At 42.4% G+C, this 16,239-nt stretch overlaps 2 protein-coding genes across 2 annotated transcripts; both read left to right on the forward strand.

Moving 5' to 3' along the window:
* The first annotated feature begins 1,429 nt into the window (after positions 1 to 1,429).
* On the forward strand, positions 1,430 to 8,838 carry LOC118413062 (zinc finger and BTB domain-containing protein 49-like). The gene is made up of 7 exons (XM_035816206.1): positions 1,430 to 1,589; positions 2,991 to 3,292; positions 3,483 to 3,837; positions 4,218 to 4,398; positions 4,784 to 4,884; positions 5,739 to 5,879; positions 7,378 to 8,838. The coding sequence occupies exons 2-7, from the start codon at positions 3,018 to 3,020 to the stop codon at positions 7,825 to 7,827; spliced, it is 1,503 nt and encodes a 500-aa protein (XP_035672099.1). The 5' UTR covers positions 1,430 to 1,589; positions 2,991 to 3,017; the 3' UTR covers positions 7,828 to 8,838.
* A 788-nt stretch (positions 8,839 to 9,626) lies between these two features.
* LOC118413072 (peptidyl-prolyl cis-trans isomerase-like) lies at positions 9,627 to 16,048 on the forward strand. Its single transcript, XM_035816219.1, has 5 exons — positions 9,627 to 9,789; positions 11,912 to 11,942; positions 13,444 to 13,623; positions 14,245 to 14,326; positions 14,916 to 16,048. Exons 1-5 carry the CDS (start codon positions 9,721 to 9,723, stop codon positions 15,049 to 15,051), a joined length of 498 nt encoding a protein of 165 aa, XP_035672112.1. The 5' UTR covers positions 9,627 to 9,720; the 3' UTR covers positions 15,052 to 16,048.
* The last annotated feature ends 191 nt before the right edge of the window (positions 16,049 to 16,239 follow it).

Raw genomic sequence — 16,239 nt, forward strand, 5'->3', positions numbered from 1 at the left:
CTCCCTCTGTCCAAACGTCAGGGTGATACCACCCTCCTGGTTCCCTGTCATCGCAGCAGCTACTATCATTTGTAAAATAGAAATAGAAAAGTTCAATGCCAATGGCCTCCTCTGAAATACATTTGTACTACATTGTAGCCACTGTTTCTACTGCAAAGGACATCTAGGCCCGCTCGAAATCTAGTAGTTTGATTTACTCAAAGGAAGCCAGTGTGATACAACTTCAAGGCCTGTGTGATACAGAAAGTTATCACACCGTCCGGAACACCTGTATCAAACGTTATCACAGTCCAGGTATGACATAAACAGTTTTATAGTCGATTCAGGTTGCAACTGCACGACCTTTCATCGGTCACTCACGAAAGCTAGTTTTAAGACCGTTTGCAAAATCTATCCAGATGTTTGAAGCCTGAGTAACTTTGCATTGTGTACCTGGATGTCTAATAGCTGCAACACTGCAAGGGAAAACATATTTTAATTGTAATACATAGTGTTGCTTTTAGAGGCTTTAGAGGCTTTATTCGTCCATTAGCAGAGATACAAACAATATATAATGCTAGTCTTTCTGGACATAAAATACACAAATGACAACGTTACACATACAGATACATACAATTATCTACAGTGTAATTCAGTCAGAACAATTATTACAATTGTTTACAAATGAAAGTCGTTCCATGTGGATATGGCTCTTTCTGCAGAAAAACAACATTATGTATTAATGTTACAATTGAAATACTTTTTCCTTGCAGCGTTGCCCAGCTAGATGTCTAATAAAACATTTATCGATATGTTTAACATTTATAGTCGTTTTTTAATTAAATATTTATAGATCACAGTCTAATAAAACATTTAACGATGCGTTACCAGAAAATTTAGTTTGGAGTCTATAGCTCTACATCATGCACAAATAGAAGTAGATTGAAGTAGAAGTAGAAGTAGAAGTAGAAGACAAATTGACTGACTTACCCAGGCAAAACTCCGGCCTAGCTACGTTAACGTTATAATTACACTGGAAATTCCGACTGTTTCCCAGTTTCCCAGATTGGGTTACAAATAAAAGCCGCCAGACGAAGTTTGGACAATAACCTTTTGGCAAAACTCGATCCGCCATACACACAGTTATGCTACAGTTATATTGTTTCCCTCATGTGAACTGAAGACAACTTGCAAAGTACACATTCCCACGACAGACACACCAGTTGCGTTCCCGCGACAATATGCACTTTGACCTTCAGATTAGTACATTGGCTCATATGGGGGTGAGCATTTTATTTTATTGCACTTGTATATCGTATTGAAATATCTTTACAAAGTTACCACATAAAACTCAGATTATCTAATGGTCAATTTCAGGTAATTTTTTATATAAGTCATGCTCCTTATAGATTAATGTATATTTACGCAAACAGCCCCACCTACCCAGTTGAGTAGTCAAGTTGGGATATCCAAAATGGCTGCCTGAAGTGTTTTTGTTTTCCCAAATTTCTCCAAATCAAGAATTATTCTCAGAAATCTTCCGAAGCTGCGTTATCGCCTTTTGTTTCCTGCCTCATCCGTTCCTGGATTGACAAGGGCGTTGCTGAAAGGTACTCTACTTTTGTATATGTCATTCATAATTTTTACCTTCCAAAGTTGATACAACGTTGCGCGTTGAGACAAGGATTTATGTCGACGCGCCTTTAACTGAGTCTCACACTTTGTAACGTACGTTATTTGAGCTGCTCATTTCACTCATCTAGTCCCATCTTTTCCGGTTTACCTCCAGGTTAGACGGTAGCCTAATATTGGGGTAATTATGTCGCTAGTTTACTAGAAATCGGCCAAAGTTAGCGGGTTTACGGAAAAGCCTGGGCCCAGGAGCTGGGCTGGCTAGCCTGAAAGACTACCTTTTTGGGGCCCCAAGGCTATGCATGGGGTTTGGCCTGTAGCTGCAGTTTTTTTTTTCCTTAGTAAAAACTGGGTCAGTGACAATTCCAGCTGTGGGTGGGATGGGGCTGGGATGGGGGAAATGTAACAGTTGATCATATTGCTGGGCTTGCAATGAACAGCTCATCCAAGTCTGTAAGAAAACAATCATAAACTAAATTCCAATTATACAACAGAAAATACTGGGAATGTTAAGATTGAAGGGAAGGGGTAACTGTTACTAGGTGAAACAAAGAATACTAGGATGGGGCACAACATCAAATTCAAAACAGATGTCTCACGCTTTGAAGGAGTGTATCAATAATCGTTTGTTTACAAAAAAAAGTTTGTGTGTGCATGCTGTGAGTGTGTGTTTGTACTGTATGATGTACAACTAGTAGTGCTGTCTGTGTTGTTCCTTTCTTATGTGCAGGATATGTGACTGATAGACAGCATATTCCTTGTACTACATAGGACTGACTGGCAATGCAGCCACAGGGAATACAGGAGTATCTTGTCCATGTTATTAAGTAACTGAGGGTTCCTGTAGTAGATACTAATTGTTGATTGCTTATTATAATTTCCTCACCCCCATTCCCCCATTAATATGATTAGCTGTCGTGTTCCATCCAGTCCACCCACAGCTGGGATTACCATTGACACAGTTTTCCTTCAAGGAAATTCCATTGGGGGCCCAAACCCCATGCATTAAGGGCATCTGAATGGGTAGAATTGCAACCCCCATGCCTACCCTTGGGGCCCAAAGAGGGTAGGCTGGCTACCCTGCAGGCTAGCCTGCTGGGCCCAGGCTTTTCCGTAAACCCAAAGTTAGCCGGCAAAATGCTACAGTAAGCGATTGCGATATGATATCGGATAATCCCTATGTTATGAGTAACTGTTGCTTTCGGCCTCTGGTGTTTTGTCTGTCTAACGTTATTTGGCTTATTTCTGCTATTTCCAGTGACAGGTGAGGCTAGTCAGATGAGACCTTGCTCCGTTACTCTTTACTATAGGAGTAGAAAAGACACCATAAACCCCTTCGTTGACTTGACTTTCTTCTTCCCATTCGGACTGTTGTCCAGATCTAGATATCCAGCAGACTTTCCAAGATGGCTGCCACAAAGGAAACGACCTTCAAGTTCCCCAACATGGCGGCCAGCTTCGTGAAGCACCTGAACGACATGCGTCAGCGCGGGCAGCTCTGCGACCTGACGGTGGTCGTCATGGGGATGCAGTTCCCGTGCCACCGCGCCGTCCTGGCGGCCTGCAGCTCGTATTTCCGCTCAGTCTTCACTAGCGGTGGGGAGGTTCCCAACGAGCTCCACCTTCCCACCATGAAGGTCGACACCTTCTCCAAGATCCTCGACTTCATGTACACTCACAGGTAGGGATACAGTCATACCTGTATTAGCAGCCTCCTTTGCATTGTGGCCACTTTTTGATGGTCCCTTGGATTTTTCCCATAGACCTAAGCATTAAGAAATAGTCTATAGCAATCGAGGTTTTTTATGAGGCGTAATGACACCATATACACCTCGGGCGGGTCATTAAACCTTAATCAATTAATTCCCCAGGCTGACGCTGAATGCCGGTAACACGGGGGACATACTGGTCGCCGCCACCATGCTAAACCTAGAAAACGTGGTGGACGTCTGCTCGCAGTACCTCAAACGCAGCATGGCTTCTATGGCCATGGCCATGAACTCCTCAGAGACTCAGACCACAGCATCTTCCAGTACGGAGGGGGGTTCACACGACCGGCCGAGACAAGTCGCATCATTCGCGGACAGCCAGGATTACGGTATAGACTACTTTGGGTCTACCGCGTCCTTCCAGTCTGGTCGTTCTGTCGGTAGTAGTCGTGTCGAGTCGCCCAGCGCCAACCCCCATTCCACCGGGTCACCGCACAGAAAGGAATCCACCCCACAGGTAAAATGAAACAGTCCTTTTCACACCATACTGTGTATAGGGCAAGCCTTGATCCCAAACCTGTTATAGTTGCCCAAGTCTCTTTTGTCGACTTCTCTCCCCTTTGGATAGAGGTCAAAAGAGCGTTTGCAACTGTAGTAAGTTTGGATACCAGGCTACTAAAAAAAAAATAAGGCGTTGCCCATCTTGTTTTCTATAGTCCACACAGCTGAACAATTTTTCTTTTAGGGGGGTCTTAGTCTACTAAAACCAAAAAAGAAAAAATAGCAAAGGTCACAATTGTTCTTGAAGCTTTGCTTTATTGTATATGTCTTGTGTACTTTAAGTTTAAAAGAAATGAAATGATTGGAATTTAAAAAAAGAAGTTCTTCCCTCTGCAGTGGGACACACCAGTCATGAAGGTGGAGCCTGATCAGTTGGAGCCTTCTGAGGACAGCAGCACATCTTCAACTGCTGGGGGCGAGTTGAGGTCGACACCCATGCAGGTACAGGGCAGATACACTGATGTCAGAGAGAGGGCTGTAGACACCGCTGGGGATGGACTGCAGTTACAGATAGGAGGTAAGTGTCTACTGAATGATACATAATTTGTACAGGGTCAATGTACCAGGGAAGTTGCTCTTGTCCATATAAATTACTAGTACCATGAAAAGTGGACAATGGCTGCTAGAACTTCTACCTTTCCCAATATGTTTTTCTTTCCCAGAGCCTCTCTGAAAAGCATTGCTTAGTCACTGAGAAAGTTATGCTGGTGAAGGAAAATGGAAATAAGTAATTAACTAATAAACTGTCCAGTAGGAATTGTTACCTCAGGGCGGTGAAGTTCACCACCAAGATTGAAAAACTACAATCTATGGTCTTTTGATATACAGCTGCAACTTTATCTATGTCACGTTATGTTTATTGTAAGAACTAAGTCCTTAAGTTTCCCTGTCTATCCCCCCAGGTGTGACATCCTGGTCCACAGATGGGAACATGCTACAGAGAGACGGCAGTGCCACGCTGTCAGCCGCCCCAACACAGGACCCCTACAGCCCATCCATGCAGGTATGGAGCTATGCAGACATTTTACTGTTGATCACTATATAGTCAGAAGTGTGGCCACCTTTAACACACACACGCCACACACACACAAGCACACACACACACACACACACACACACACACACACACACACACACACACACACACGCACACACACCAACGAGTACAGCCCAACCCTGCATATATGGATGTTACTATTGGTATCGTTACATATATGTAACACTACGCCTGTCTAGTGTACGACACCACCTTCACAAAGTGTACTACGCCTGTCGTTTCACCAAGAAGTCCAGTACTTTAACAGGCTTTGTTTTTGTTATTCTTTACATCACATTCAGGTCTCCGGCACAGCAAAGACTACAGATGACCTCGGAAAAGTACTACGCCTGTCCAGTGTGCGACAGTACTTTTATCTGGAGTCCAGTACTTTAACACTAAACATCTGTACAACACTCTCAGGTACCGGGCACAGCAAAGCATACAAACAGCCTCAGGAAGGTGTACTATGCTTGTCCTTTTCACCAAAAAGTCCAGTATTCAAACAGGCTTTTTTTTTTCAAAAATATTCTGTACATCACTCTCAGGTTCCTGGCACAGCAAAGCGTACAGACGACCTCGGGAAGGTGTACTACGCCTGTCCGGTGTGCGACAGTACCTTTACCTGGAAGTCCAGTACTTTAACAGGCTTATGTTTTGTTATCCTTTGCATCACATTCAGGTTCCCGGCACAGCAAAGCGTACAGATGACGTAGGGAAATTGTACTTACTATGCTTGTCTGCTGTGAGACAGTACCTTTACCTGGAAATCCAGTGCTTAAACAGGCTTTTTAAAATATTATTCTGTACATCACATTCAGGTCCCTGGCACAGCAAAGCGTACAGATGATCTGGGGAAGGTGTACTACGCCTGTCCGGTGTGTGACAGTACTTTCACATGGAAATCCAGTCTGCAGCGCCACATGCACAACCACTCCATGTGGAGACGCCACGTCTGCCAGGTCAGAAACATAGGAAACTAGAGTTCCACGAACACATACCTTTGCCAAATAAATTAGGTTTGTTATGAAGAATGATGTCTGTAGACAAATGCGTTACTCATTTCATTATCTTTATAATTATATGCTTGGAGTTGGTTTATAAAATTTCGGCATTGATTATGCAAATTAGATCCCAAGTTACAATCAATTGATATCAAATTGTATCAAACATTACGTAAGCTATCAGCATACCAAAAATCATGGTGATCCTTTGATCCATTCTTGACTTATTCTCTTTCAAAGTCTTTAAATTCACCTCTTACTCTCTTCCCTCTTTCTCAGTTACCTGTGACAACTTTGAAAGTACTATAATGAATGCATTGGATTTGTGAACTTTTCCTAACCAATTATGCAAATTAGCTGTTAATTTGCATAATGAGTATTACATTATATAAGTCTTCACTTAGGCTATTTACATGCCAAAAATTATGACGATCCATCAACACGTTCATATTTTCTCATTGATTATGCAAATGAGATCGTCATTTGCATAATTGATATCTACTGACATTTCTCTCTTTCCCAGCTACATATGTGACAAGTTTGAAAGTCCTATCATAGAATGCAGTAGTTTTATAAACTTTCCTTATTAATTATGCAAATTAGTGGTTGATTTGCATAATTAGTGTCTCATTATGTAAGTCAACACTCATTCTATCTACATACCAAAAATCATGAAGATCTGTCAACACGTTGTAGAGTTATTACCGTCCAAAGTTTGAAAGGAAACCGGCGACTGCAGTTCCAAAAAAGCTGCTAGGGGGCCCAAACTCACAGCACTTAATCTCTACCCCGAGGGCTATCAACCCTTAAAAAATCATGACCTCAGCATGTCCAGATCACGAGATATAAAAAATTGAGTATCCGCTGCAGTACCTTAGCAAGCCGCTAGGGGGCCCGTTATCGAACTTGACCTTCGTTTTCCTGACCCCTACCCACCAACCAAATATCAACAGGATCCATCCAAGGCTTCTCGAGTTATGCTGTTGACACACAGACACACACACACACAGACACACAAACACGCCCAAAACATAACCTTAGCCATTCTGGCAAAGGTAATCAAGCTTCCTGATTGGCTAGGAGGAAGAATATCACATGACATTGTTTCCTTATTATATTTTGGTATTCTATCCAGTTATAGTGATTTGGTGGGGTTTTAAAATGCTCAAAGTGTTGCTCTCCAAAAACAAGGTCGCCTAAGATTTTCTGGATGTAATAGATGACACAGTTTTTGTCATACGTTTCCTAAGACAAAGCAGACAGTGGTGGCAGTTTTACGGCGAATTTAAAACCACCGCGAACATTTTTCCATGGCAGTAAGAGACTGCAATGCATGGTGCTACCGCAAACTTAAAACCAGCACAAAAAGTCCTTTTCCCCCAAAGGCATTTACAGTACTTCAGCCAAGTTATTAGATTTGAAATGTCTTCATTTTCTTCTCTGTTTCTCCACCCAGGTTTGCGGGAAGTCGTTTGCGCGGATGGACGTGCTGAAGGACCACATGCTGCTCCACCTGGCGGAGAAGCCCCACAAGTGCGACATCTGCGGCCGCAAGTTCACCCACAAGAAGAACCTGAAGATGCACGTCATGCGCCACATGGGCGGCTCCCCCATGACCTGCAAGATCTGCCACTACCGCTACGCCACCGTGGCCGGCCTGCGCAACCACATGAAGATCAAACACGACGCCGAGCTCGTGGAAGCCCAGGGTCCGGACGGGGACGGAACACCACAGTGTGCAGACATGGCGTCACCCTCGGAGCTGTCGTCCATTAACGTGGATCAGGGCACCCCCATGGAAGAGAGTGGTAACAGCCCAGGGGATGGGGTACAGCACGAGCTCTCATCTGTAGGCATGGACCAGAACACCCCTGTGGACGACAGTGGGAATGGCCCACAAGAGTAGTCCATGGGCTTTTGCTATAAGTCTATAGACCAGAGACCAAAGCTATAACTAGTTTTTGCCTAATGGAACTTTTTATCTGTAAGCATAGACCAGAACACCCCCATAAGATACAGTGGAATGGCCCAGAGGACAGGGTACAGCAAGAGCTGTCATCTGAATGCATGGACCAGAACACCCCTGCGGATGACAGTGGGAATGGCCCGTAAGAGTAGTCCATGGACTATGTCTAGGGACCAGGGCTATGTGATGATGATGATGGCTGGAAATCTAGAGAGAATGTACAATATCTAAATACACATTCCTGATAACTAAGTAATCTGTATCCATATAGCCGGTATTACCGCCCTTTGGCACACAACAGCTTCAGAAGTTATGTCTAATTTTTAAATAATGGAACTTTTATCGTTAAGCATAGACCAGGACACCCCCATGGAAGGAAGTGGAATGGCCCAGAGGATGTGGTACAGCAAGAACAAACCATGGGCTTGGGATCTAGACTTTTACTCTTCTTACTACATGTATTTATTTATTTTAGTGCAATTACTGAATTATGACTAGGCACTCTCTTCTGTAAGCATAGACCATGGCAACACTACAGCAAGAACTAATCATGTACTAGATACTTTTTTACTGTCTTTGCTGTACATAACAGTTGTATTTGCAGATGTGCAATTACTGAATATTTATATGTAAGCAAAGACCAAACCCCCCCTGTGGAGGACAATGGGGATGGCCCAGAAGATCACGGCCTTACTGTTGTACATTCTTACAGCTACCATTAAGAATCAATGGCAATGCTGGTGATGATGTTTAGATAATTTTCTATTTTGACATTTTAGCAAAGGAGCTGCAAATACAGAGAAACAGTGTTATCAAGATAGTCTTAAGACTCTCAATCTTAGTTATTTGCTTCTGGACAAAATTTCAGTAGCATTATTTATAGAAGGAGGACAAAATGGCAACAGAGTGTATTATCACATTAAAGGAATAAAAGCACTGCCTGAAACTGTATGTACCCAGGTAATAACTGTCTGTGGTAACCTTCCTGTTTAGCATTATCTTTTCTTAAACTAGAGAACCAGTGAATCAAGTTCTGTAGCATTAGCATTATTTTACAATTGAAGGAGGCTATATACATTATTCTGCAGCATGTGCATTCATGTAATATGTTCAGTTGATATCTAAAAATCTTTATGTATACAAAGTTGCTTTCCCCAGTTGGGATTAGGGGCTTTCCAAAACGGCTAAACCAGCCATTCAATATCCTTATCAAGGAAAAAGAAACAACATCATCAAAACAGGGCTCGAAATACCACCAGCACATGCAGGTTAGTGCAGGTAAAATTGGAGCTGTGCAGGTATTTCTGATGTATACCCGAACCTAGCCTGCACTGGTCCATGTACTGGGTTTTATACATAAATGTCTTACAATGTATCATGTGGCTGTATATGGATTGTTACCACCTATAAAGTATAAATCTAAATGAATAATAGCAATGGTTCCTTAACAATTTTAGTATGATCCATACTTCCTAAATTTATGTAGAGTGGTGCAAGTAAAATTTGTCTGGTGCAGTTAATTTTCAATGTTACCTGCATCAGTGCAAGTATGCAGAAAAAAAGATTTCGAGCTCTGTCAGAAGAAGCACTACATACCTGTGTCTACGAATCTATATCAGCGCTATCTGACATACTATTTCAAGCTCTAGATACTTCAATGTTTCTATTACATCAAAGTAGGCGGATTGATTCTAACTTAAACCACTGTGGTGCGGCAGTCACGTGCATATAAGGAAAGGGTCACAGTTCAACATTCCATCCCGCCTGCAACCGGCGAAGCACGAGGCACACCTTTCCAAGTTCGTCCAGAGAAAAAAAGCGAGAGTTACAAACATGAATCGTCCAATAGTCTATTTCGACATCACTGCCGATGGTGCACCGGTGGGCCGAATCGTCATGGAGGTGACCTGTAGTATTTGACATATCTAAATTTCAAACAATCAGTCTATAGTATAACGTTAGACTTTCACCGGGAGGTATTTGTGGGAAGGGCAGCAAAGGTGACAATGCGTTCTGATCATGGTAGTTGGATAGTGAATGTTGTCTTTTGAGTTGAAAGCCCATGTCGCCATAGTCATATCAGGGGTTCACAAAAGGAGACTGTGTATACGTTTTAGGTACAGTCGTGGGTATGTGTCATACGTCACGAAATTCAACTGTCTTGTGACTTAAACGATGATCAGAGAGCCTCGGCCAAGTTGGGTTTGCAAGATCATTCTTTAAATCCAACAAAAAATCGAGCGAACGAATGTGATCGTTTACTTCAATGCCTGAATCAAGTAACGTTTTTTTTAAATCTATTTAACGCTAATACAGCAGCGGAGAAAGCTCTACAAACGTCTAAATGTAGAGTATGGGTGGAAATTTCCATCACATGATAATGTGTCTGTAGTGACATGTCTGGCCTTGTCATACCTGACGGTTTACATGGCCGCAGGCGAGTCTCAATGCCCATTCATTAATTCTTAATACCCCTTTCCACTAGGACGGCGCTCTCGCCGCGCTCTCCGTGCGACCTAAAATTTGACATATCACTCAACGAATTGTATAGAAAATAAACGAAGCTTTTTACACTTTGTGTGTTTTGTTGTCTTCTCGGTCACAGTTTTACATTTTGTATGATATACCCAGTATGAAAGCGAAGGGTACACATAACCTGTTTAGGTCGCAGTGAGAGCGCAGCGCGATCGCCGTCTAGTGGAAAGGGGGCCTGAACAGCGACTCGGAGTCAAAAAGTAGGTCTCTCCGTTTTTGTTGTCCTTTCAGCGCTTAGTCCGTTCACGCAACGAAAAATTATAATGAATGAAAGACCTTTATTGTACATTTATGCTCAAACAAGCTAAGTACTGTACAGGTCATGGCGATCAGGCAAAATTTGATGTAGGAAAAGTGTTATTAATCTACGTCTACAGGGACTACTATATGCTAGTGTATACAGGTTCAACTATATAAAGCAAACTTAGCTCTTGTCTAGTGCATTTCGATACCTTTGGCAAAAAAGAGGTGTTTCATTCAGTTATTGGCGTGCACGGCTATTCGGTAGAATGTGACTTGGTGATCATTACCACTTGCAGTGTTCATCTTTGGAAATTAGCTCTCTTTCTTCGGCGCGGAAGGCCTAGGCTGAATTTAATGAGTGCCAAAGAGTGAAAGGTCTTTTCCGTGTCAGCACATAGACCAGACCAACCGGTGCCATATAAGGAAGTCTCTAACGATGTACCAAAAATGGTGCCTAGGTTGAAAGCAGTTGTATTAGTTCACTTGGAAAAGTGCCAAAGAAGAAGCTTCGGTGTGTGGTGTTACAATGACGAGAAGTTGAAATCAAAGCCTTATTGATATTCTTTCATCTTCTACGAAGTGAAAATGGACTCTTGACATGTTGAAAAGTGTCAGATTGTTTATTTTTCACTTCGTAGAAAATAAGAATAGAATAGACTGGAATAGAATAGAATAGAAGGTACGAGGGTATAATCTACACAAAGTAGCAAAGTAACTGAAAAGCAAAAAGAGTCAGCTGTGAAGGTCACGCGCATTTATACACCAAATGGGCATCATAATCTTCCACATACGATCTAAAAGTCGACTCTTTATAAATCATACTACCATATAGCAAAATTCATGCCCCGCTGTCTTTCACTTTACAGTGTTTACAGACGCTCACAGATTTCGGCCGCACTACTTTTTTTACTCCTTTTTACCCTACGTTATTGAAATACAGTGTTCTGCTACCTTAACGTATCCTGTGTTACAGAATCAGTACTGGCAAGGAATCGGACCAGCTCCCTTAAAGAATGGAGGATATTCTAGAAGCTGTATCTATTCAGGCCAAGGACATTATGTAGGGATGTACACCATAATCGCCCTTGGTTAGGCTAAGCTTAGCGTAGCATTATGAATAATTTATGTGTGTGTATTCTGTCTATGAGTTCCCTGCATACGATACTTAGCCCCCAGAGATACAAACTACAACCATCCTATTGTGTCTGACAAGTTAACCATGATGATATAACACTTTATTTTACAGCTCCGAGACGATGTTGTCCCCAAGACAGCAGGTGAGGCCTTGTCATTCAATGTCGTCTTGTCCATGTATTACTTGTGGTGGATTTTAATTTGATTTAGGAATTTTTAACCCATTCACTATTTATTTAACTATCTTTGTGTGACCTCATGTGTCTTTTAAAGTCAAAGCTAGAGGGGAATTTTTCGTAGAGTGGAATTTGTTATCACCAAGTACAGTAGGGGCATCTTCTTTGGGTAGTTTTAAAGAACGCTTGCAGATAGATGTAATGAGTCGTTCGGTGTAATATAACCAGCTGCTGCCGCGCCGCGTGCCTGCGAAGCTGGTGTGTTACGCCGAACGGCGGTTATACCGGCTATATAGATACAGATGCAGATACAGCTACTCTTTTACTACCCCTGTCACATTTGGCGAAAATCGATCGGACGACGATTCTGCGGCAATCGCCCGAACCTCGCTTATAATGATAACTTTATTGCACAACAATGATACAAGGTACAAAGTATGGCTTATATGTGACAGGGACGGTTTTCAGGTGGAAAATACGCGCAACCCTCTGTCCATCTTAAATATGGGCGGTCTTCCATGGATACGCCCGAAGATCGTCGATAATGTGACAGGGGTATTAACAAACTTTAGCTTGAACGTGACGTCATAATCGCCAAGCTGGTTAGACAAACTTGAAACAGTCAGACCTATAAATTTTCATGGGTACAAAACTATACGTTCATGATCATAATTCAGATTTACCAGGAAAAGTCCAGTTTGCACCATCCAACATGGCAAACCATACCTACGGCATAAGTTACGCGAGTACAAACACCATGTAAGGCACACTGAAGTCCAGAATCACCCTCATGTATGCTGCAGATGTCGCCTGCGTGCATGCGTGTACATGTGTGGACATGCGTGTACATGTGTGTACACGTGTGTACATGCGTGTACATGCGTGTACATGCGTGTACATGTGTGTACATGCGTGTACATGTGTTTACATGTGTGTACATGCGTGTACATGTGTGTACATGCGTGTACATGTGTGTGTACATGTGTGTACATGCGTGTACATGCGTGTACATGTGTGTACATGCGTTTACATGCGTGTACATGTGTGTACATGCGTGTACATGTGTGTACATGCGTTTACATGCGTTTACATGCTTGTACATGTGTGTACATGTGTGTACATGTACATGTACATGTAGTCAAATCACTTAGCCCCGTTACGCACAAACACGAAGCCATCTAACGCTACTTGTAACCCTCACTAGAATGCTCAGTGTTAGTACTGTTACCCTCCAGGCAGAGGTTGGTGGGGAAAGTCTTGACATTTTCCTTATATGCCACATTTTTTGCCAGTTGGTGGGGATAGCTAACAGAAAAAGACGGCATATAACGAAAAGGTCAAGACTTTCTCCACCAACTTCTGCTTGGAGAGTAGCGTGTGTCTCCAGAAGACTGTGTACATGTTGCTTGTGTCGGTATCGAAATTCATGACACATATTGCAAGTTGTAATCCTTATGTTCTTCTCCAGAAAACTTCCGCGCCCTGTGCACCGGGGAGAAGGGCTTCGGGTACAAGAACTCTTCCTTCCACCGGGTCATCCCTGACTTCATGTGCCAAGGGGGAGACTTCACCCGAGGGGACGGGACAGGAGGCAAGAGCATCTACGGCAACAAGTTCCCGGATGAGAACTTCCAGCTCAAGCACGAGGGTAAGATGCTTGTCTGTCCTGTTCTGTTCAGTTGTAGTCAAGCGAGAAGTAAACGGCAAACCAAACAGCAGAGACTGGGTCAAGTTAAAGTTTATTGCACAGCAATTGTAACTGGTACAATGGAAACCAATGCGTTCTATAAGACCAAGGAGGTTTAAAAGTTTTTACCCCCTTTGATAAGACAACTGGCTAGTTTCCAGGTAAACAATATTTAAATACAATACAATCTCTACAACAAATGGAAACAAAACGGAGATTTACTTCCGGACGTTTCGAGTGACATTCATCACACTTCTTCACTGTCACTATAACGAACCGCCATAAGAATTCCATACAAGTCCATCGAAGTAGGAAAAAATCGGTTGAACATATCAAAGTCACTAACTCATTAGGATCGTATACAAGAGATGTACCAAGACATTATCAGTAATCCTGAGGTATATACACTCCAGATATTTAGGTGTTCCAGACAATGTTGAGAAGGTCTCTGCAACAATGGTTTTTGAGAGTTGATGTTATTTGTTCTATGGTACATTGTTTATATTCCATGGTTTCATGAATAAACAAAGGTTCAAACAAACAGACCAGTCTTTAGCTGTCTGTTCTTCTGTATTTCCGCAGGTGAGGGTATCCTGTCCATGGCCAACGCAGGCCCGAACACCAACGGTTCACAATTCTTTCTGTGCACTGTTAAGACAGCTTGGTGAGTTATCGTTACACCGTTTTGTTTGCCGCCATTGCCTAAAATGGCTATAGAACTATCTTTACCTTTGCCCTTTCTTACTTGCGTGGAAATAGGAACAGTTTCACTAGTATCACGTGGTATTACGTGGTATTTCTACCAGACTCCGGCCTGGCCGAATAGTAATAGGAGACTTTGGCCAAGTTAGTGGGAGTGAACTGGCCTGCCGGATAGACTGCAAAAGAGTAATTGAAATCCCACGGCTACTTATATGTGCCTTTTTTTGCAAATTCTTATTTTCTTCATCCAGCTGACACGTCTGTTTGGAGACTAAAGGTGGTATCTCACTGCACTTGTGTCACGCTTGCGTCACTGCGGGGTTCACATAATACTCAACGAATTTCAGACATAAGAACGAATTTTCTTACTTTTTGTGTATTTTGTCATCTTCTAAGTCATACTTTTTCATATTATACAATATCTAAATTATAAAAAAAATGGAGAAAATGACAGAACAGTGACGCAATGAACGAACCCCGAAGTGACACAAGCTTGACACAAGTGGAGTGAGATACAACCTTTAGTATCACGTACCTCTGTGTTTCTCCAGGCTGGACGGCAAGCACGTGGTGTTTGGGAAGGTCGTGGAAGGCATGGACGTGGTGAAGAAGGTCGAGACCTACGGCAGCAGTCCGTCAGGCAAGACTTCCAAGAAAATCGTCATCGCGGATTCCGGGCAGCTGTGACGTGGTCGTCACTGGGGTTCCGTGATCACAGATTGATCACAGATTGATTAATCATAGATTAATTGATCATAGATTGAATGATCATAGATTGGTTGATCAAATCCCACATGTCTCTGTTACCGTTCATATTGGTGTTGCAGGCAAACGAATGAACGTGCAATGGCTTAGAAGAATTGAATTATTTGGCGGCTCATCAAAAACTGCTGTAACGTAGTCTTTTGGGGTTCCGATAATCATAAAACCTCTACCAGACTAACTACTCCAGATAGCTATAAGGAGGATAATTTGCCAGGGGAGTTTGACCACTGTAGGCTTTCTTTTTTTCTGAACCGTTAGGGGGAATGTTAACCTTAGCATGGACTCATTCTCCTGGCCAACTATTCCCTTTTGTCGGGTCTGGTGGAGGCTGATAGAGCTAGCTCAAGTCCCACATGCTGTTGCCATTTTATACTGGTGGTGTTGCAGGTAAACGTGCAATGGCTTAGAAGAACAGAGTTATTGAAAACCTTTGGTGGCTCATCGCCGGTTTGAATCTTGTCAAAGTTTTTCTATACTACATGTATGTCAAAATGTAGGAAGGTTTGTCTTTCGTCAATGGTTGTCTGTGCTTGGTGTTACATGCGTATGATTTCATCAGCTATAAAGACTTAAATGTCAAGCGAATTTTGGATCTAAATTAAGTCAAAGCATCACGTAGACAAATTTGTTACATTTCATCGATGTTGTTTTCTTTTTTTGTAATCAACACGAGTGATGGTGATACTTAGCCTCCCTTGCAGACCTTGGATTTTGTCAACGTCTTTACAAACAATATGTATCTTAAGAGATAGAAAAGTTTATTCCCCCTCAGACGCCTGCAAAAGATACTTACAGCATTTTCCCAAGAATGACGTCAACATCAGTACCGTAGTCAAATCTGTCTATAAGGTTTACATTGTTACAATTGGGTGCGTATCATAACATCAGCTGCAGAATTAAAGTTTTCTTTGGCTCGATACTTCTTATGAGTTTTTGCGTTGTTAGTCGTAAATAGTTTTACCAGGCTGGTTCGGTACCCTGCCGAATGGCAGCTCACTCCAGACCCTTAACCACTCAATTTCCGGTCTGTGTATTTATGATTATCTTTTCTCCAGTTGGCCATAGCTATAACTGGAGAAAAGATAATCACAAATACACAGACCGAAAATT

The sequence above is a fragment of the Branchiostoma floridae genome, chromosome 4 (assembly GCF_000003815.2).
Source record: "Branchiostoma floridae strain S238N-H82 chromosome 4, Bfl_VNyyK, whole genome shotgun sequence".
Classification (NCBI taxonomy): Eukaryota; Metazoa; Chordata; class Leptocardii; order Amphioxiformes; family Branchiostomatidae; genus Branchiostoma; species Branchiostoma floridae.

Excerpts from the sequence above, each read along its gene's own strand:
- LOC118413062 (XM_035816206.1), top strand. The coding sequence starts at position 3,018 with ATGGCTGCCACAAAGGAAACGACCTTCAAGTTCCCCAACATGGCGGCC. Across the intron at positions 3,293-3,482 it reads GACTTCATGTACACTCACAG|GCTGACGCTGAATGCCGGTA; the intron begins GTAGGGATACAG and ends TTAATTCCCCAG. Across the intron at positions 3,838-4,217 it reads GAAAGGAATCCACCCCACAG|TGGGACACACCAGTCATGAA; the intron begins GTAAAATGAAAC and ends TTCCCTCTGCAG.
- LOC118413072 (XM_035816219.1), top strand. The coding sequence starts at position 9,721 with ATGAATCGTCCAATAGTCTATTTCGACATCACTGCCGATGGTGCACCG. Across the intron at positions 9,790-11,911 it reads TGGGCCGAATCGTCATGGAG|CTCCGAGACGATGTTGTCCC; the intron begins GTGACCTGTAGT and ends TTTATTTTACAG. Across the intron at positions 11,943-13,443 it reads TGTTGTCCCCAAGACAGCAG|AAAACTTCCGCGCCCTGTGC; the intron begins GTGAGGCCTTGT and ends GTTCTTCTCCAG.